Consider the following 23,110-nt stretch of genomic DNA (forward strand, 5'->3'; position numbering starts at 1 on the left):
CTCACTTAACAGCAAAACCGCAGTAGTTGTGTGCTATTAGACCTCACAGTCAGCCATGCCAGGACTTGCCTCACACAATAAAGCTGCTGTAGCAGCTGCACACATCTGAGCCTTACAACCAGCTGGCCTGGGGGCCAGGCACCAGCAGCAAGAACAACCCCACCACAATAGAAGGGCATAAGTGGTCCACACAGGGGACACTCCTGGAACATTTGGCATGGGTGATGAGAGGGGAGCATGTTTCTGGGCCCCATAAGGCATCTCTTACATAAGGCCACATTTCCAAGATCAGGAGATGTGGCCAATCTACCTAATACATGCATATAAGCACAGAGAAGCAGGCAAAATGAGGAGACAGAGGAATATGATCCAAATAAAGGAATAGGACAAATCCTCAGAACAAGAACTAAATGAGACAGAGATAAACAATCTACCTGATAAAGAGTACAAACTAATAGTCATAAAGGTGCTTACTGATCTTGGGAGAAGAATAGATGAATGCAGTGAGAACTTCAATAAAGAATTGGAAAATATGGAAAAGAACCAATCAGAACTGAGGAATACAATAATGGAAATGAAAAATCACTAGAGGGCATCAACAGCAGAGCAGATGACACAGAAGAATGGATCAGTGAGCTGGATAGAAAAGTAGAGGAAATCCCCCAAGCTGAACAGAAAAAAGAAAAAAGCATTGAAAAGAATGAGGATGGCCTAAGGGACCTCTGGGACAACATCAAGCCTATGAACATCTGTATTCTAGATGTCCCAGAAGGAGAAGAGAGAGACAAAGGGAGCAGAGAACCTATTTGAGTAAATAATAACTGTAAACTTCCTGAACCTGAGGAAGGAAACAGATATCCAGGTACAGGAAACACAGAGAGCACCAGATAGTATGAATTCAAAGAGGCCCACGTGAAGACATTATAATTAAAATGTCAAGAATTAAAGAGAGAATCCTAAAATCTGCAAGAGTAAAGAAACAAATTACATACAAAGGAAACCTCATAAGGCTATCAGCCAACTTCACAGCAGAAACCTTACAGCCTAGAAGGGAGTGGCATGATATATTCAAAGTGCTGAATGGAAAAACCTATAGCCCAAAATACTCTAGCCAACAACGTTATCACTCAAAACGGAGGGAGAAATAGAGTTTTCCAGACAAGCAAAAACTAATGGAGTTCGTTACCACTAAACCAGCCTTAAAAGAAATATTCAAGGGACTTATTTAAGTGGGAAAAAACCCACCACAAATAGGAATGAAAAATTATCAAAGAAAAATATCACTGGTAAAGGGAAATATACAAGAAAGGTAGTAGATCAACCACCAATAAAGCTAGTACAAAGGTTAAAAGACAAAAATACTAAAAATATCTATTTCCATGATAAGAGGTTAAGGAATACATGAAAATAATAGAAGTAAAATATGATATCAAAAAACATATAAATGTGGGGGGAGGAGTAAAAGTGTAGGGCTTTTAGTAAGAGGTCAAACTTAAGAGACTATCAACTTAACATACATTGCTCTTTACATAGGTTATTATATGTGAACCTCACGGTAATGAAAAATCAGAAACCTATAATAAATACGCAAAAAGTTAAGAGATAGGAACCCAAACGTAAGACTAAAGAAAGCCAACAAATCATAAGGCAAGAAAGCAGGAGAAGAAGAAAAGAACAGAGAAGAATTGCAAAAACACCCAGAAAAAAAGAAACAAAATGGTAATAAGTACCTAGTTATCAATACCGACTTTAAATGTCAATGGACTAAATGCTACAACCAAAAGAGCAGGGTGGCTGAACAGATGAAACAACAAGACCCATATATATGCTGCATACAAGAGACACACTTCAGACCTAAAGACACTCACAAACTGAAAGTGACAGGATAGCAAAAGATACTCCATGTGAATGGAAATGAAAAGAAAGCTGGGGTAGCAATGCTTGTATCAGACAAAATAAACTTTAAAACAAAAGCTGTAACAAGAGACAAAGAAGGGTATTACATAATGATAAAGGGAATAATCCAACAAGAGGACATAGCACTTGTAAATATCTATGTACTCAACACAGGAGCACCTAAATATATAAAGCAATAATTAACAGAAATAAAAGGAGAAATTGACAGTAACACAATAATAGTAGGGGAGTTTAACACTCCACTTACACCAATGGATAGATCACTCAGACAAGATCAATAAAGAAACATTGGCCTTACATGACACATTAAACCAGATGGACTTAGTAGATATATACAGAACATTTCATGCAAAAACGGCAGAACACACATTCTTTTCAAATGCACATGGAACATTCTCCAGGACAGATCACAGTTTAGGTCACAAAACAGGTCTCAATAAATTAAAGAAGATTGAAATAATACCAGGCATCTTTTCTGAACACAAAGGTATGAAACTAGAAATCAACTATAAGAAGAAAACTAGAAAAGCCATATATACGTGGAGATTAGACAAAATGCTACTGAACAACTATTGGGTCAATGAAGAAATTAAAGGAGAAATCAAAAAGTACCTGGAGACAAATGAGAATGAAAATACAACATGCCAAAATTTACAGAATACAGCAAAAGCAGAATTAAGAGGAGGTTTATGGCAATACAGGCCTACCTCAAAAAACAAGAAAAACTTCAAATAAACTATCTAACAATACACGTAAAGGACTAGAAAGAGAAGAACAAATGAAGCCCCAACTTATTAAAAGGAAGGAAATAATGAAAATTGGAGCAGAAATAAATGAAATAGAGACCTAAAAAAAATAAAAAAGGAAAAATCAGTGAAACCAAGAGCTGGTGCTTTGAAAAGACAAACGAAATCGACAAACTGTTAGTTAGACACACCAAGAAAAAAGAAGGCTCAGAAAAATAATATCAGAAATGAAAGAGGAGAAATTGTAACGGACACCACAGAAATGCAAAGCATTATAAGAATACTATGAACAGCTATATACCAACAAATTGGATAATCTAGGAAAAATGGATGACTTCTTAGAATTGTACAACCTCCCAAAACTGAATAAAGAAGAAAGAAAATGTGAACAGACTGATCACTAGCAAGGAGATTGAAACAGTAATCAAAAACCTCAGCAAAAGGGCCAGCCCTGGTGGCCTAGTGGTTAAGTTTGGCGTGCTCTGCTTTGGCAGCCTGGGTTCGGTTCCCACGTGTGGACCTACGCCACTCATCTGTTAGCAGCCATGCTGTGGGAGCAGCTCACATTAAAAAAAAGAATAAAAGAGGAAGATTGGCAACAGATGTTAGCTTAGGGCAAACCTTCCTCAGCAAAAAACAACAACAACAAAAACCTTCCCCCTCAAAAAGCCCAGGACCAGACATCTTCCCTGGTGAATTCTATGAAACATTCAAAGAAGACTTAATATCTATCCTTCTCAAACTCTTTCAATATATTGAAGAGGAGGGGAAGCTTTCTAACTCATTCTGCAAGGCTAACATTACCCTGATACCAAAACCAGACAAAGCAACACGAAAAAGGGAAAATTATAGGCCAATATCACTGATGAGCATAGATGCAAAAATCCTCAATAAAATATTAGCAAATCGAATACAACAGTACATTAAAAGGAGCATACACCATGATCAAGTGGGATATATTCCAGGGATGCAGAGATGCTTCAACATCCATTAATCAATCAACATGATACACTACGTTAACAAAATGAAGAATAAAAATCACATGATCCTCTCAGTAGACACAGAGAAAGTACTCAACAAGATACAGCATCCATTTATGATAAAAACTCTGAATAAAATGGGTGTAGAAGGAAAGAACCTCAGCATAATAATGACCATATATGACAAAACCACAGCTAACATCATACTCAATGGTGAAAAACTGAAAACTATTCCTCTGAGAACAGGAATAAGACAAGGATGCCTACTTTCACCACTCTTATTTAACACAGTAATTCAAAGTCCTAGCCAGAGCAATCAGGCAAGAAAAAGAAATAAAAGGGATCTAAATTGGAAAAGAAGAAGTAAAATGGTCACTATTTGCAGATGACATGATTTTATATGTAAAAAACTCTGAGTCCACCAAAAAACCATTAAAAATAATTGATGAATATAGTGAACTTGCAGGGTACAAAGTCAACATACAAAAATCAGGTGCATTCTTATACACTAACAACAAAGTAGCTGAAAGAGAAATTAAGAATATAATGCCATTTATAATCACAACAAAAAGAATAAAATAGGAATAAATTTAAGCAAAGAGGTGAAAGACTTGTACACCGAAAACTATAAAACATTGTTGAAAGAAATCGAAGAAGACACAAAGAAATGGAAGGATATTCTGTGCTCTTGGATTGGAAGAATTAACAGTTAAAATGTCCATACTTCCTAAAGCAATCTACAGATTCAATGCAATCCTTATCAAAGTTCCAGCAACACTTTTCACAGAAGTACAACAAAAAATCCTAAAATTTATATGGAACAACAAAAGACCCAGAATGGCTAAAAGAATCCTGAGAAAAAAGAACAAAGCTGAAGATTTCACACTCCTTGATTTCAAAATATACTACAATGCTATAGTAATCAAAACAGTATGGTACCGACACAAAAACAGACATACAGATCAATAGAACAGAATTGAAAGCCCAGAAATAAACCCACGCATTTATGGACACCTAATTTTTGACAAGGGAGCCAATGACATACAATGGAGAAATGGAAGGCTTTTCGATAAATGGTGTTGAGAAAACTGGACAGCCGCATGCAAAAGAATGAAAGTAGACCATTGTTTTTGCTAATTTTGACCATCTTAATAGATGTCTCTTTGTGAGAGATTTTCTCCCTCTATACTCTTCACCTCCTGTTTTGGTGCTTTCTATGTAAATTTGTAGTTTCACTAGACTCTGAATAGCCTCATTGCTTTTTAGAGAGCCTTTTTTGTTGGCTGTCTCTCTTTCCTGCAAATACAGCTGATTTATGTTATTTGGATCATGTCAGTCCTCTTTTTAGTAATTCAAATGTCTACACTTGCCCTAAATCCTGTTTATACTTTTCACTATACTCTACTGATTGGCTCCTTTGTGTAAAAACCCTCATATTTTATTTGTATCCGCATTTGTACTGTTTAAACAAATGTAACTTTTATGGCAAAATATCACCCCCCAATACTTCCCCACATGTATTAATCAATCTTACAAAATATTGTATTTTTTGGATTATTTTTACTTCAGTATTCTTTTTAGGAAAGAAATTATCTTCTCAACACTGCAATCCTAAATATTTTAATAACTTCTCACTACCAATTTTCCTGTTATATTGTGATATTCTGACTAGCTATTTAGTTTTCAATTTCACCATACCATAAACTTCATTACTATATTTTATTTTAAATTGAATAAATTCACCAATCCAATGCATATTGAACTTTTTCTTTTACTAAGTTAGGCGTTCAAATAATTTCTTTTGTTTTACTGTCCATATTTCAAAACTTCAAAATGAACAGACGGTAATTGACACATATTGGAAGATTATTATAAGAGCAAAGATTACCGTAAGAGTTCACTTACTTGGTCGTACAACCTTCAAACATTCCAGTTTTGAGGAAATATGGGCAAATGATGGTGGTTTTAATTTTAGTTTTCTTTACCAGATTTAATTCAAGGAAGAGAGACTCTGCAAAGCCTAAAGCTGCGAATTTGCTGGCACAATAATCTGAAACAAAGTGAAGCGCTGTTAGTAATAGAATTTGACAAGTTAATTTTTGGAATTATTTTAAAAATCGAAATTCCCTCCCCTTTCTCCGGCTTATCCTTGGGGACAAAGCATCACTGTTAAAGTCATTTTTGTGGCTGCTCTACTCCTGTATCTCCACACTATATATCCAACAACAAGACGGAAATTATTTCAATTTCTCTTAACCCAAGAAGACTAATGAGCCAACAGGCACATTCTTCTCTTTGTTTTTTAAAAAGAAGAGACTCTCTCCCTTTATCACTGCCATTTTAAGGAGGGAAATGGAAAGGAATGCTGGCAATATACACAGAGGCAAATGTTCCAGAGATTTCCCCTTGGCACAGGAAGAGTTCTCTGTACCTTGGAAGAGTCCTAATTTCTGGGTGCTGTGGACTGGAGAATACAAAGGGACTTGGTGAAGTGAAGTACTCACCTGATAGCCCGCTAACTCCAACGAGTCCTGCTGCACTTGAAATACAGACTAAGTGACCATGGTTAGCTTTGATCATGGAAGGAAGGAAAGCCTTACAAGTCTAGAAGATATAAATAGAGTGTGTCAATATGTCATTCGTTTATTATTTTATTTGCCCAGCAAGTATTTGATGACTTTACAGATTCATTTACTATTTATTTAACACTTTTTTTTGGAGGCAGGAGAAAAGCAATTTTACTTAATTTCATGCTTCGAATTCATATATGTATGGTAAGTACTATATAAACTTGTCTTTAGGATATTATTTGACTTGGGCAATATTATCTCATCTGAATTTATTTGGAGAAATACAGCTTAGCCATTCTGCATAAAAATAACAATAAAAGCTGCCAAATTAGAAAAAATCAGACATTTTTAGTTGACCCCTCCACATTCTTCTACTATTGAGTTAACTGTTACACTTAGCATTTACCTTTAAAGGAGGTAAAACATGTGATCGAGGTTTGAAGGAAGAAATTACATCTTTTGTATAAGTAGTCCCCGGGTTGCACTTATTGGTGACAAAAATACACTGCCATTGTACAGTAAACTACACTTGTATCATAGGTTACAAAAATTGTTGACAGCCAAAATGAATCTTTAAGAATGAAGGGACCCTTTAATAGTTAATCTTTGGGCTTACGGAAGAAAAAATAGACCCATACTGCATTTCAAATCTCTTAAAAATAGGAAGTGTTTTAGCAGCTTAAAACCTTTCAGTTATATAAAACTTACTACACTAGGATTTACTTTGTAATATAGCTTACAACCAAATCAACTATGCATATCACTGGCACTTTAGCACAAGGGCAAACTTTAAAAACAAATTATTTTGGACCTTTAAAATTAGGCCATAGTATAAGAAAGAGTCAATGGTCTTACATTTGGCAAATTCATACTAAAATATTCTATTTTTGTAGAATAAATGCCAACAAAACTTTACAGATGCTACAAGTTTATTACATGTATTTGCATGGCTCTTTCCTAGGTACTTTAAACTTTCAGATTATACAGCTCCCCGCTTTAAGCAAGGTTTGCAGGGATGATTTGCAGCCAGATCACTGTCAGAATAGCTTGTGCAGTGCTGTAATACAAAAATGTATTTTCAGAGCTACTCAGTGACCACCAAATACTATTTCTACAAACACTGTTTTGGTGCATTTGTTGGCAAACACTTACCCCCACTGTCTGTAAGAAACAGGGCCACTGGGGTATATACTGTCGCATCTAAATAGCCCCTAGTGCTCCTTCCACATTCACCACTGTACAGTTTACTAAAATGTAACTCTAAGAAAAATTCACGTTTTCTTTTGGCAGTGCATCAGGTTGTTGGCATGTTACCGGTTTGGGTATTTCTAGGACATTAAACTTTCCAGTACTCAACTAGTTTTCAATCCGTGTGCCCTAACTAGATGCTTATAATCAGATTCACTAGCTTTCAACAAGTAAATCTACTGATCCATGAATGATAATCTTGAATCAGTATTTTCCTCCAACAAGCAACACAAAGAGTTGATTCCTTTATCATTCCCCAAATCTAAACTCGAATGGTTTCACTTAAGAGTTACTCAACTGAGAATAGTTAATATCAAGTACAATTATCAATAATTTAGATATTTTAAGTTGCACTGATATTACCATTACATCACAGTGCACACAGTACAAAACGAGATGAAGTCTAATTATGTTTTCTATGTTAATTAGCAGTTTTACACAAATAGATTAATTCCCTAGTGAATTTGGTCTGAAACACCTGACAACTACCCTTAAATGTAACTAAAATTAAACCTTAGTACTTTTTCTTGTTTTATACCCAGACTTTAAGTAAAGTTTTAAGTTGAAATGTCACTATTTCCTTATCAGAAGGATAAAAAGAAACAGGAACCCACCGGCTTGGTGGTTTAGGCAGAACACTTGGTGACGGCCGCTCACTAAATTTGGCTCCAGCATAGTTCTGAGACTTAAAAAGTAAGCTGAGACTTGAGAAGCCAGAGCAATTATTTGGGAAATGTTTGTTCTTTCCCCCATTTTGCATGGCCTGCCATGCAACTACTGAGAAGTTATAAGCATGTCCCTTTTTTTTTCTTACGAATAATCTTCATCTGGGAATTCTGATCCCTGGTCTTCTGTCTATTAAGCTGTTGTTGGTCCTTACTAACATTTCTAGATTGAGGGCTGGAATGTTCTACCTCTCTCCACCACCCATCTTCAGCTTCTTTGTCACCTTTCAGTCTGCTTTTCAGATTGCAGGATTTCCACTACCTGTCCTCTTTCTTGCTGCCAAGCCCGGGATAACAGATGTTGCTTTCTGACGGATCCTTTCCTTTGTCTCAATACAGAAGTTTTCATGGGCCGATCCGCTGAGTTCAGCCTAGGAGCTGAGGCCAACATCTGAGTCTCCCCAGCCCACAAGTTTGAGAGAAGTCCTGGCGACTTCACGCTGGGGCCTTGGGCGGTGGCGGCTCTTCTCGGCAGCGAAGCTCCCCTCCCCTCTCAGGGAGCAAGGAGGCCCAAAACGAACAAGGCCCATGACCACCAAGGAGCTAGCTGCTGGTTGCCTCTGCGTCCCGACTCAAACTCCTCCTTCTGCTTCTACCAACTTATTTAACACTTTTGATGTTTTAAATTGTGGCAGCACCAAATAGTCACCAGTACCATGTAGTCACTGTTCTCAAGGATCTTAAAATTTACTATGTGTTAATCTATGAGGTATTGTTTGGCTTGTTCTTCCTTTTATGTAAACTAGACTAATTGAATTAAATCATCACTTCACATTTATAGTTTGCTAAAAAACTTAAAACCTGGTTTTTCTAATATGCTGAGCTCTTCCATGTAGTGTTCAGCATTTGTATTAAAATTGAATCACATTCACCTTCCTGGCTTTACTGTAAATAAGATTCCCTCTCACTCTAACGGATTGGCAGAATGAGAAAAACTGTTCCAGGAAAGAGGAATTTCAATGCAAGGAAAACACACTCTGGTGAATAAAATGGTTTGGAATTGCTTACCGTAATTTCGATATTTTCTCAGCTATTTTTGGAAAATTCATTCATTCATCCTCAAGCAAGAAGTTAATTCAGTATTCTAAGTCTCCATGCCGTGAAAAAGTCCCAGTTCCCTCCTCTGCGCTTCTTAGCTTCTCTCAGGAAACTTTTCCATTCCTCTGTCCCCCAATACTGGGCTCTTTTATCTAATCTCTGTTCAGAAATAATTATCCGAAACTTGAAATAAGGCAAAGAGATGATTCCGTGACTTTCAACATGCTAGAGCATTTTCTAATAATGTTGCCTGAGGTTTATCTAACTCTCTAGGCAATATAACATTGCCTAAGAATTATTAGGACCCAGATATTTTACAGTCCTGTAAAATTAGAGGTTAACATGTAGAAAACTAATAGATGTGATTTTTCTTTTTGTCTAATAGAAAAGATAATCCTAGGGGTAAGAGTTAAGAGGTCATATTTCAGCATTCTTTTTCATCGAGTATATAATTTCAAATTCCACATATTATCAATTTATCGGCTGTGTTATTCTGCTGGTTCTCCCATAAATGAATTATATAAAACCTTGACAGACAATGCTCACCATCTGTTTCTATGAGATATGTGATTTTAACAATGTCAGAATTTTGTGTTGAGTTTTAGGGAGTCTGAGAAATGTGCTTATCTACAAGGACCCTGTACAGTAGAGATCAGCCAGTGGATCAAAGAATGTCACCTTTGCTTCCAAGATCTTCTGGATCTTACTATCTTTGTTTCAGAGCTGCTGAACTGGTTGGTGAATTTCTTCCTAATGCAGACAGTTGGCTTCTTTTGACATTTCATGTCCAAGTGTGGTGGTATTTTATGCGTCTGTCTCTTGTGGTTACGACATCTTTGTTTTTCAAATCTACAAGTTAAAAAATCCTGTTGCAGGGCCGGCCCTGTGGCCTAGTGGTTAAGTTCTTGCGCTCTGCTCTGGTGGCCCCAGGGTTTTGCCAGTTTGGATCCTGGGCACAGACATGGCACTGCTTGTCGAGCCATGATGAGGTGGCATCCCACATGCCATGACTACAAGGACTCACAACTAAAAATATGCAACTAGATACTGGAGGTCTTTGGGGAGAAAAAGGAAAAATAAAATCTTTAAAACAAAAAATCCTGTTGCATTGGTTAGTCATAACTACAGGCTAGTTGGAGATGGCAAGAGTTAGTTATTGTCTTTCAACACAAGTGTGTGAAGAATTTGGCTAGGTCCCAGAGGGCATCTCTAGGGTGATCATCTGGTAGACCTCATGGAATTTAGGGACTGGAAAGCCTGGATGTGGAGGTCCAGCTGCAGCATCACTATGAACGTCTGAAAGTTTTTAAAACTTTCAAGAAGGTGAACCTGAGTAACGGAATTGAAAATATATGTCAGTGTTACTTTTGATAAGAAATTTCATGGTTTGGGGCAGCGAAATGCCCCAGATGAAAGAGAGAGAAAGTAGAGGCCTGTAGCATAGCAGTTTGTGATGTGGCTGAACACTGGAGAAATTAAAAAAATGATCAGTGTATGCTGTTATTTACTCACAGGGAGCTAACCACTTGCAGGGGTTCAGTTTTTTCACTTTTCTCCACGAGGGTTTTTTTTTCAAATGTGTGTGTGTATGTATTTGCTGCCAGCTTTCTGTATTCCAATTAAGGAAAGTTTTCCTTCAAAGAGGGAAAGGGACTAGGTATTTTAAGGATCTGTTTGTGTTTGTAGTGCTATGTATCAGTGCAGGGCTTTTCCTGAATATTCTGGAAATTGAATTTATCACAGAAATTCATCATTTGTTCTCACTATCTAGATATCCACCATTAAAAAGAAGAAAAAGGAATGCAAATAAGTGTTGAGTGAGCAATTAGTCATCAAAAACGTATTAATGATGGGGCCAGCCTGGTGGTGTAGTGGTTAAGTTCATATGCTATGCTTTGGTAGCCTGGGGTTTGCGGGTTTGGATCCCAGGCGCAGCCCTACACACTGCCCATCATGATGTGGTGGCGTCCCACGTACAAAATAGAGGACTACTGGCACAGGTGTTAGCTCAGGGACAATCTTCCTCATCAGAAAAAAAAAAGTATTAATGAAACTTGTAAAGAATTTTTAACCAGGGAACTCAATAGAGAGCTATTTGTGGGTCCAGGTTTACACATTACTCATAATCAAGAGAAATCTGTGAACTAATGAAACTTGTTTGATAAACAGCTATATCTATTTTCCCCTGGTTTTATCATGTGTGGGGTTTAATGCAAACAAGTATCGGATTTGCTTGATTTTATTTTATTGCATTTGATGTAAGACTTGATTTTTCTTATGGAAAAGTCTGATTAGTAAACTTAAATTTTTTCACCCTGCTTATGGGTCAGATAAGTTATCATTGTTTCCACAAAATATTTCAGGTTATGAAGAATACAAATATTTGTGTTCAGTTAAATTGAATTATGACAGATGGTGACTTTATAGCACAGAAAAGGATTGACGTTTTTGAACTTTAGTTTTTGCAAATTGTTTGGACTTAGTCTAGTTGCACTGTCTTTTACAACTTTTCAATGTCATCTTTTTGACAACCTTTTAATATCACCAGTGGTCGTATTACCCTCTAGTGTCAAAGTAAGTGCTTGAAGGCTTTAGGATAATATTAAAGTTGGGTAAATTTATGGGAAATCTTTGGTTCCCCATAAAGTTTTAAAAGAAATAAAACTTCACAGAGCAAAGGTATGGAGCCTCTTAGCACAGTTTTGACTTGTTTTTTGTAAAGCTGAAATTGAGAAGGTGAGTTCCATGTGGCATACACCTTATCTTCTAACAGGGTGATAAAGTTAATTATATTTTGAAGTTAGGTTGACAGCTAAAAATGATATTGTTATGTAGCTATATATATATTTTATATGTTTAAGATTATACATGTATATAATGCATATTAAAATTAATAAGCAAAACAAAGGTATGTATGATAAAGCTGAGGGAACTGGTAGCTTAAAATTGGCCTTAGAATATTCAGTCTGCTATAAAGAAGGTATTAAAAGGCTATTCTTTACCCTCCTGTAATCTGCCCCAAGAGTGGAGATTCCTAGCTTGTCAGAATATTCTGAGCCCTTTAGCTAACTTTTGTCACACTATTGAATTGTTAAAACAAAGAACAAAAATTTGTCACGTCTGAAAGCTCTTAGGTTCCTTGTTAATTATGCTGTCACCTTCTGTAGGCTTGTTTAAAAAAGACTGTATTGTCACTCTAGCTATTAAGATATCAATAACCATTCAGCTATGCTTTTGTTTAGAGAAATAAAACTATGGAGGTATTACCGCATTCAGAGTCATCTTTGGCACTTTGTAGGTGACTAAAGCACGCAAGACCTCTTCCCTTGGCTGAAACCCATGACATGGAATCAGCAGCAACAGGGATGCTAGGAACAATGAGGTATATTTGGCATGCTCCACCTTTCTTCATTAGCTTAACACTATTTTAGGATCTGCCTTGAGGAAATGTGGGGAAGACCTGTCAAGTCAAAAAGAAAAACTCAACCTTTCCCGAGTAAGCTTATTAATACAAATATGGTTCATCAGCAATTGTATACTTGCCAGGATGGAGAGAGGGGCTCTAAAGATTTGTCAGTGCTCTCACGCAAAAATTAACCAAATTTGCATGAAATAGTTGTGGATTATACCTCAATAGAGGTTTATACTTTCTTCAATTGAGAACAAATAAATTAATCCGATCCATTCAGTTTTGTCATCAATAGGAAGTTTCCAGGCTTCCTGCATCTTGCCTGAAGCCTGTGGTGCTACAAGACAGAAACTTTGTATTGCGGAAGACAGGACAGCAGGACTCACTAAAAGTCACACTGGAAAGGCCTGCACCTAGGAGTTGACTGTTGATACAGGCTTTTCAGTGTGAGCTGTCATTGCCACTGTGAGGGAACACTTGTAAGGCCACAGCAGGGACTGAATCAGGTCCCTAGGGCCTCTTTAGTCCAGAAGCAGCTGACAATATGAAAGCAGACTCTGGCCAGGAACCAGCAAAACACAAATAACTGTATAGGGGTGGATTCCGGAATCAAGGAGGAGATTTAAATGTGGTCAATGATCTATTTTCTGTTGGGCATATGAAGTCCTTTTCCTTTCTTCTTGATCTATTTCTAATCCTCAATTAGGGAAGCTATACTTATGCAACCTGCAATGACACTCTTTTGGAAATGTATCTCACTCCAACTGTTACCTTCAGAATTCTGGAAAAATACCTTATGGAGAATCTTAGCGTGGACTATAAACTAACACCTCTCCAGAGGAACATGAGGATGACGATAATTCTAGTTCTGAACTTGGGTTTTAGATGAATGTCTTCTTAATGAATGTCATCTTAAGCTCAGACAAATATATGGAATGAAATTTACTTATTCTAACCACCATATATCCCTAAACAAACAAGCCATTTTATAGATAATGTGAAAGATATTAATTGCCCTTGTTTACAAACCTACTTAGGGCAGTAGGCAGATTCTATAGTCGTGTGTCACCTAATGTTGGGGATATATTGTGAGAAATGCAATGTTAGGCAATTTCCTTGTTGTGTGAACAACATAGAGCGTACTTTCAGAAACCTAGATGGTATAGCCTACTACACACCTAGGCTCCATGGTACTCATCTTCTGGGACCACTGTTGTATATGTGGTCTGTTGTTGACTGAAGCATCAGTATGCAACGCATGACTGTATTACAATGACCATTACTGAGATCCTTCCTCTTTCATGGCCATGTGCTTATTATCATAGGTCCAATTAGAGCCAGATATTCTTGTTCCCAGGATATAATTGAGGAGATTGATAGTGCAACCAGAGCACAGATGTGTCCTATCTAAGGATAAATTTCATTTAATCATGTATGACAAACTCACTTTTTAGGGACAATGGTTATAGTTCATCTGTGGAAGCAATGCCTACCAAGCTGCCTTCTCAGGAAGCTGGATTGATACCTGTACTGAGACTGACAGGATCTCTCCCAGCCTTACAGGTATTAAGGAAGTTCATTTCCTGGCAGGCCAGGAATCTTGGGGGTGGGGGGGGGGGGGAATTGAGGGACCTCAAGATAAAGGAAATCTGTCATAGTTAAAAATACTAGGAGTGAACCTTGGTGGAGACATTTCTTGGTTTTGGTCCTCTAGTCTGGAAATACAGGAGCTAATAAGATCAGTAAAAAATAAAAAAAACCTTGGAATTTTGTAGTGGTAAATGAATATTCCTTCCATAATCTTTAGATTCTTTGGTTTTAGTGGTTGCTCAACATCATTTTTCTCAAGATTTGCTGACATTCAACAAGAGGGCTATGTGTGTTTATTAATACCTTTTACTATAAGTATGTGAATGAATCAAGCAAAACAGAATAAAACACACGATATAAATGTACAAGTTCAGAGACTACATGAGACCTGAAGGATGAGAAGGAGCCACTGTGTGAGAGTCAGGAGGAAGAATATTCTTGTCAGAGAGCTTGCCTCATGTAGGAGAGAGCCCCATGTGCTCTGGGGTGTTATTAGGATCCTTGGAGTACCGCAAGTGAGCAGAAGGTAAAGAAAATGAGAGATGGGCGACAGATGGAGAAGGATACGGCCACGTCAGGTAGAGGCTTACAGGCCATGGTAGGTAACTGCATATTATTCTAAGTGCATTTGGAATCCTCTGAACATTTTTGAGCAGGGGAATGAGGTGATTTTGTTAAGGTGCTTAAAGATGACTTTGTTCCTGTCTGAAGACAGTTAGAAGGCATTGGGGTTGAGGATGGAAGGCCATGTTGAGCTGCTGGTGAGAGGGGCAATGGCTTGGACTCAGGGCTGGCGGAAGAGAAGGAGAGAAATGACTTCACTTGAGCATGTTTTGTAGGGAGAGCCAAGGATATTGGTGTTAAGGGAAAGGAGGAATCAAGGATGGCTTTTAGATTAGTGGTGTGATTAGAAATGGATGCACCCTAGCTCTCTTGGCCAAGATGGTATTTCCTCCTACCCAAAAATGTTTTGGGGTGGGGTAAAGTTGGAGAGGGAAAGAAATCAGTGATTTTTGCAAATGTTTATGGAATATCTACTGTATGTTAAGCACTATTCTAGATGCTCACTAAATATTGGTTGAAAAAGTTTTGTTGGGTTCCAGTGGGCGTGCCCATTGGTGTTCTAGTGACCAAGAAAGATCAAGGAAACAGTTCTGAGGGCCTCAGAGAGTGGGTATAGGAGCATTGAGCAGAAAGAAGGAGGAGCCTGGGACACCTAAAGCAAACCCATTCCAAGGTTCTATCCTTGGAGCCACAGGGGACTGAGGCCCTACCTCTCCCTCCCTTCCCCATGGCTCCGGAGGCCCTGGTTCCAGCCACCTGTGCCACCTGCATGCCCTATCACTACTTGTGCCTCTTAATTCCATTATTGCTTCAAGTTTAAGCTGTCTAGGTGGAAATTCCCCTGGTAACTCAAGTCTCCTTTGGCCTCCTATCTATTTTATGGAGTTGTATTGTCCAAGATGGTAGCCTCTAGGCATATGTGGCTATTTAAATACACATTTCAATGAATTAAATTACATAAAATTAAAAGTTTAGTTCCTCAGTTCCACCAACCACATTCAAGTGCTCGATAGCCATGTGACTAGTGGCTACCATATTGGGAAGCACAGAAAAAGAACATTCCCATCATCACAGATGGTTCTACTGGACAGCATTGGTCTAGACACTCCAGAAGACACCCCTGAGTTATAAATTTACTAATTCTCCTCTGTAAAGAGTTTTTCCTTCTCTCTCACTTTTCCCTTCTGTAGGCGTGGGCCTTCACTTACAGTTGCAGCAACCTGGGTAAGTCATTTAAACCCTTTGAGCCTCAATTTCCTTATTTGTAAAATAAGAATGGAAATAGCACCATGGCTACCATGTGCAGGAAAAGAACTTAGAAGGGAGCCTGGTATACAGTAAGAGCTCAGTAGATGTTGATGATTACTATTCCTCCTGCTGTTGTTTCCTTTGTTGTGATGCCAAGTCATGCATGAACATAAACCACCACTCTAAAAATAGCCCCTGTCTTTCTGCACAAGATCCTCTTTCACTCATGAACAAATTAAATCTCTCTCGTATAATGGCTGTCACATTCTTTTTGTGTTTTGGTAGGAAGACTTCTGAACAGCCTAATAAGTCTTGGGACCAAACTAGAGAGGGTAGAGACAAAGGCCCTACCCTGAGAATTTGGAATAGGGCAAGAATAGGAAAAACAAAGCTGAGAATTTGGCTAGATGAAACCTGGAGAGCAGGATAAGCCACTAGTTTATCAGTGGAAAACTCACAAATGGTACATTACCCATAAGTGGCTGAATGACTGTTTGCAGAAATACATGGAATTTTCATATCCATCAACAAAAGAAAATGAAGAAGAAAGATTTACCCAGAAATGAGAGAGGACATTTAAAAGAAATGTTCTTTCCACCATGTCATCTGGAATGTCGAGAAACATCTTTCCTGTGACAACTCCGGCGTTGTTAATGAGGATGGTCACGTCACCGACTTCTTTTTTAACCTGGACACAAGTGAGGCAAACATTAATTCATTGGAGGTGTTACCTTTGGTATTTATTTTTCCTAATCATCATTTTTTTTCTTATTCAGATAGTTTCTTTAAAACTAGGTATTTTATCTTGCACATAGAAATTTAGCAATTTTCAAGTAACTTTATGATCAATTATATTGAGATAAAAAACCTTGATTTGTCAGTTTTGCTTTAAAAATCTTGATTTTTTTTTGTATAGAGGTGACCTAAAATTGCAACATATTTTCTCTACCTCCTATTTCTGTTTGCGACTACCCTTTCCTGTTAGCTGGGAGTGCCATATGATGTGTTGTATGCATCATGTCCAATTCTGTCTCCCTGAAGGCTTCTGAACATCTTCCTTCACCTGACAGTTAGGTCTCTCCTCAGCACGGTGTGACTGACAGCTACTTCTGTAGGTGTCTTCTTCCTGACGCTTATGTGAACTGAGTGGCAGGAGCTCATACCACTCCCCTAGAGCCTGGCCAGTGCTTGGCATGAAGACATCCCAAACACTTATGTGTTTGACCCACTACCCAGAGACCTCTATGAGCCTGTGCATTTCTGTCCAAAAGTCCTCTCCAAATCTAATTACTGTCTGTGGCTCATGGTCCTCTGAGTCCCCCAGCTGCGCTACCACTGATGTGTCCTCAGTGTTTTCCTTCACTTTCCTTCTGAACTGGCCACCTTGCCTATTTGCATAATCCACAACATACCACCAGCCCCCCTCAGAGGAAAGCATGCTCCAGAAAGACCCTGTTTTTCTCTGTTCTACCATTTTGTCTCAAATTATGGCTTTCTAAGTGACATCGATAAAGCTGATCTGGGGGGCAAAGCATGATGCATGCTGAAACAATGATTTGGTGGTTTTGTTGCCCTGAACTGGATCTTTCGCACTGATACTATAGTCTGTTTCTTTGCTTCTGAACAGGAAATACTAAGTACTACCTGCCTTGACTGATTTTCTAATTCTTGGTCCAGGCACTCCTCTGTTGAGCCTTCTGGAGCATACAAATGGGAGACATTAGGTCAGTATTGCTTCCGACGTGGTCGAGTTGAACAAGCTCTGAAAGGAAGGGTTGGTATTGCTGAGCTGGAGTTGGGCTGAGGGATTAGACGCCTCTACTTTGGAGAGAGGCAAGACTGATGGAAACATCTGGAAGAGGCTAACTTTTGAAGACGAACATCTCATTGGCTTGATGAAGGACACAGTATGAAGAAGTGTTCCATCTTAGACTGATTGAGGGGGTGGCACCCTGGCCCAAGGCGAGGGTGGAATCTTTGGTGTAAGACACTCTTGAATACTTAAGCAAAACCTCACGGTCACTGTCATGCTGTTCAAGGAGAGCTGAGCCTTCAGGACCCCAGAGCCAAGAGGAACTTTACTGAGGCAATGAGATTTAATTTTCACTGCAACTCTGAGAGTTGGAGAAAGCATTATTATCCCAGTTTATAGATGAGGAAACAGAGCTCTGAGAAATTAAGATTTTGCCAAAAGACCCACAGCTTTTGACAGAAATAAGTGATTCATACCCAATTTGGATTCACACACAAAGGAGCAAAAGCTCTTTCACCCAAATTTACTACTCTGCAGCTGAAATGGTTATTGCTGTAACAAACCAATCCCAGGCGTATGCACATGCACATATGCACAGTAATAAATATTCATAACTGATTTGGAACTGGACATCTGGGAATAAGGTGTAAAGCTAGTTATTCTAACAAAAACAATTTATTTGTATACTGAGTTACTATGGTAGAGATGAGAATGTCACCTCAAACGAATTTTGGGAAGTTAATGACTCTGTCCCTTTAGAATGTTGTTATTGCTATTCAACTCTCCCACAAATTTCAGGGGTTTGGGTAAGGCCCATGGTTTGCTGAAATTCTGGCAAAGTCTAATGCTAGTATTTGGGTTTCTTGGGAGATGACGAGTAATTGAAGCTAAACAGAAAAGCAGGTACTGTAGTTGACTTAAAATAATTCTGTTTATAGGACGGTGAGAAAAGAAAAAAAGTTTAAGATACATTCAAAAGGTGAAAAGACTATTTTTGGTTAAATTTTTCAGCCTGGCTTTCTACTAGACAGCAAGAAAATTTTAAACAAGAAGGAAAGATTTATTGGGGGGAGGTGCAGGAGGTTATAGTACTTTTGATCAAAGGAAGAGATTATGAAGAAGTCTTTTCATTGCTCACCATTCTTTGCTAACTGTCTGGGGATGCAGCATGGGCTCTGATGCTGGGTGGGAAGAGGCATAACTCACCTCCATCACTTATCTGCTCTATGACCTGGTCAAGTTCCTTAATCACTCTCCGCCTCTGTTCATCATCAGTAAAATGGACAAAGTTATAGTACCTACTTCATTAGGAAGATTATATGTGATAACGCTTCAGACTTTTTCAGGAGTCCTGCTCTGGCTCGTCAGTGATGGCACTGGAACTGGACCCCCTGCTGGATAGACTACTTCTTGGAGCTTACTCCAAAGACATTTATCTGTGAATCTTTCCTGCTCTATTTCTTTCCCTTTTGCAAAATAAGAACTAACTTTGATTCCACTTGTTCTGTTCTAAAATACACTTAGGGATCTGTAATACCATATTCATATGGTGATGAATGGCAAAGAACAAATCCTATGGGATCTCAAACAAAGAAGGAGGCAGTTGAAAATGAAGGAGAAAAATGAAGAGGATGGTTCAGAAGGTAGATGTCACAGAATAGAGATTCAATAAATATTTTTTGAATGAATAAGTAAGTGAATTCTAAACTTGGAGCTCAGATTGCCAAAGGAAAGGAAAATCCCTTGGGGATTCTGTTATCAAACTGCATTGTAAGCACCCTTTCCGATCATAGGGCAGTGGATGGGAGATCGGACTTTGACTTCAAGCTACCTGCGTTGAGTTTTGGCTCTGCCTATCACTAGTTTTTAATTCTTGGGCAAGTTGCATATTCTCCCAGTTCCTCAGTTTCCTCATTTGTAAATTGGGATGATAATAATGACATACTCCCAAGAAGCCTGTGTTGTGTGGATTAAATGAGTTATTATGTGTATAAAGTGCTTAGAATAGCTCCCTGCAATATAGTTTTTTGCTGCTTTTTGTTTTGTTTTATCTTCACCCAGTTTGAGACCTTGGCTAGAGGCCAGTCAGTTCCCTTTCTTGAGCAGCTGCTTAAGACCACAACCCAACCCCTTTTTGGGTTCTCACACCATGTGCTACTATAAACGTTTCCCACTTGCCTGTTAAGGTACTAGACAATGAGGGGCAACCTCTATGCCCCAGAACCTGCCGAAATGATTCAAATTGTCAATCCTAAACCTGCTGACCCTGCCTCTCCTGTTCCTACCTGCAGAAACCAAAATAAATGTTCTTGTCCATTTTTTCCCCCAATGCCCTCCTGACCACCCAAGTGTTTCCGCTGGTGGCCCTACATGGCATGCTGTGTCCTCCCCAGGGAACTGTGAGTGTAACCGTAGAACTCTTTGCAGTTTCCCTATCTTGATCTGTGTGTCTGGCTTCACCACACCTCACTCAAGGTAATATGGGTAAAACTCTACTCAAAAGCTTGACCATTGTTGTTAGAGTAACTGGTAACTACACAATAAATGTTAGCTCTTACTATTAGAGTACTTATCAATATTTAGTGTGAAGTTAGAATGAGTATCAATAGGCTAAATCAAAGATGAAATTTAGTCTAGAAATATGCTAAATGCTTCTGTCCTACCCTTTCGATCCTCAGTCCGTGATGATAATGGATATGTGTTAGAATCATAAAATATGGACAAATTAAAGCTGGATGTGATCTTGAAGATTGTCCAGTCTGATCTTTTCACTTTACAGATAAAGAATCAGGGACCTAGAGAGCGCAGGTGGCTTGGTAAAAATTGCACAACCAATGAGCAGCAGAGCCAGGACTAGTGTTAGTTTCTACTGACTCCCAATGGTAAACAAGTCACCAAAAAAACCAGCTGGGCAACAGCTCAGAAGGCTCATCAAATTCCCACATGCATTATTTTATTCTGTGCCTCTTTTTTGGAAGCTACACAATGAGATTTCTGACACACAGAGTCAAGCGAGAGGTGCCTAGAGATCTCAGGGGGTGTTTATGAAGATCTTTTCTTCTCTTTTCTTTGTAAAAGAACATACTAGATACAGTATTTTTCCTGGGCAGAGAAGTTACAAACACCAGTCAGCTTACCTGATCAGCAACTCGGTAGATCTCTTGCCTGTTGGTACAATCACACTTATAGGCAAATGCTTTCACATCACCCTTTTCTTTGGCCAGTCTACATGTTTCTATATTGCCTTCTTCATTAATGTCCCATAGAACTAAAATGGCTCCAAGGCTGGCAAATTTTATGGCCATTAGCCTCCCAAGTCCACTTGCAGCTCCTGTTATAAGTACAATCTCTCCAGCAACATTCTTTTTTTTCTTGGAAATTATCTTGTAAATTAAAGATTCTAAAAGACAACGTAGAATTTTTCCCCAAAATGTGACAGTGTCCAAAATTAAATCCATGTTGATTCACTGAAGGAAGAAATGTCCTCGTAAGGAAAAAGATAACTGATATATTCATTACATTATCAAAACAATGGCAATACGCATACAGCATTTAGTACAAGGGAACTTACCTCTGAGACGTTAATTCTCCGGAATACATATTTTAACAACTGCTAAAATTGTTGAATTTTTAAATTATAGTATAAATAATGAGTATGAAAACATTTTATATTAATAAGAATCTTTCCGATTTACAGGACACTTTCTTACACGTAATCTAATTTGACCTACAGGTAGGTTATAGATTACTAGCATAGCTTTACAGTTAAAGACATAAGGTCTTTGAGTCTTGACCTGCCCAACATTATGTGACTAGTAAACCAAGACTTTGGATTGTCAGTCCAGCCAATTCTCTGTTATCTGAACTTACTTGATGATTTCATATATAATAGAAATTTGCTTTTCCTGAGGCAGTTGTTCAATAATATAAAAATTACATTGTAATACAAATAACATCTTTATAGATTTTCACCTGATCCTTGCAATATTCCTCTGAGAGGGTCACGCCAGGTACAGTTGTTGCTATTTTATAGTGAGAAGTTGAGGCAAGAAAGATTGAGTAGCTTTATTCAAGGTCACATAACTAGCTAATAAAATAGGCAATATCAGAATCAAGGACGGAGGTCTCCTCTGTCCATAGTCCAGGCCTTTACCAATAGAACAGGCTTTTCTTGGAGCTAATGTGTCCTTTTCCCAGACCCATCTTTTAAAGAAATAATAGAGCATTTTTTGGTTTTGGTGACACTTCCTTGATTTTTTTTTTCTTCTTAAGATTGGCATCTGAGCTAACAACTTGCCAATCTTTTTTTTTGCTTTTTCTCCACAAATCCCCCCAGTAGATAGTTGTATATTTTTAGTTGTGGGTCCTTCTAGTTGTGGCATGTGGGACGCCGCCTCAGGGTGGCCTGACGAGCGGTGCCTTGTCCACACCCAGGATACGAACCGGTGAAACCCTGGGCCACCGAAGCAGAGCACGCGAACTTAACCACTTGGCCACGGGGCCGGCCTCACTTCCTTGATTTTTGATAATCATATTCTGCTACACTTGAGCATTCTTACATAATCATTTCACATCGAAGTTAGACAGGACATCTACAAAACCCACATTAAAACAGACCACAGCTGCTTGAGGAAATAACAACCACTAGCAGCACAATAATAATAAGAACGGCAGCAATACATTTGGAATCTTCCTACCAGGCAAGTTCTAAGTGCTCTGCATGTATCAATTCATTTACCTCTTGCAAGGGTTGCCCTGTTTTACAGTTGAGAGAGTTGAGAGAAGAGAGTTACTAAAAGGCTAAGCAAACTAGCCCATGGTCACACAGTCAATATAGTGAGAATGGAATTTGAACCAGCGCAACCAGCGCAGTGACTTCACTGTCCAAGCTCTCAAAGGCTAAGAGATATAGCCAAAAAAATGGGCGAGAGTTGAGTTTGGTAAAAAGAATTGTCTTTGCATTACATCTACTTCATTTTAAGTCAGTCAGAAATTAATTTTGAGATGTCCCTGGGACCCAAGTGTGGATGCCAAAGGACCTAGGCTGCCTTCATATTGCTGTCTGCCCTGAACTGTGAGAAATTTCCACTGAGAAAGGATAGAAAAAGAGCATTATTGCCAAAACACCATTATAAAAATTTATGTCGATTATGGAAGAGAAGAAAAATCCCTGGGAAAGCATTTGGGCCTTCATTGCATTCAATGAATATTTATGGAACATGAGTTAGGTTCAAAACATCAGGTGTTGAATTTTAAAGATGCTAAGTTACAGTCCCTGGCATCGAGGAGCGTGGCACGTGGTTCTGGAGCTTCACCAGTAAG

General features: G+C 38.5%; 1 protein-coding gene across 1 annotated transcript in view; it reads right to left on the reverse strand.

Annotated features, from left to right (window-relative positions):
* The window catches only part of LOC124227844 (short-chain dehydrogenase/reductase family 16C member 6-like), a 38,677-nt gene extending 17,431 nt beyond the window's left edge, over positions 1 to 21,246 (reverse strand). Inside the window, exons 1-4 of the mRNA XM_046641847.1 lie at positions 20,926 to 21,246; positions 16,592 to 16,723; positions 6,148 to 6,247; positions 5,549 to 5,693 (exon numbers count right to left, since the gene is read on the reverse strand). Coding sequence (XP_046497803.1) covers positions 5,549 to 5,693; positions 6,148 to 6,247; positions 16,592 to 16,723; positions 20,926 to 21,246 — 698 coding nt within the window. The remainder of the gene's footprint in view (positions 1 to 5,548; positions 5,694 to 6,147; positions 6,248 to 16,591; positions 16,724 to 20,925) is intronic.
* Positions 21,247 to 23,110: the final 1,864 nt, after the last annotated feature.

The sequence above is a fragment of the Equus quagga genome, chromosome 16, assembly GCF_021613505.1.
Source record: "Equus quagga isolate Etosha38 chromosome 16, UCLA_HA_Equagga_1.0, whole genome shotgun sequence".
Classification (NCBI taxonomy): Eukaryota; Metazoa; Chordata; class Mammalia; order Perissodactyla; family Equidae; genus Equus; species Equus quagga.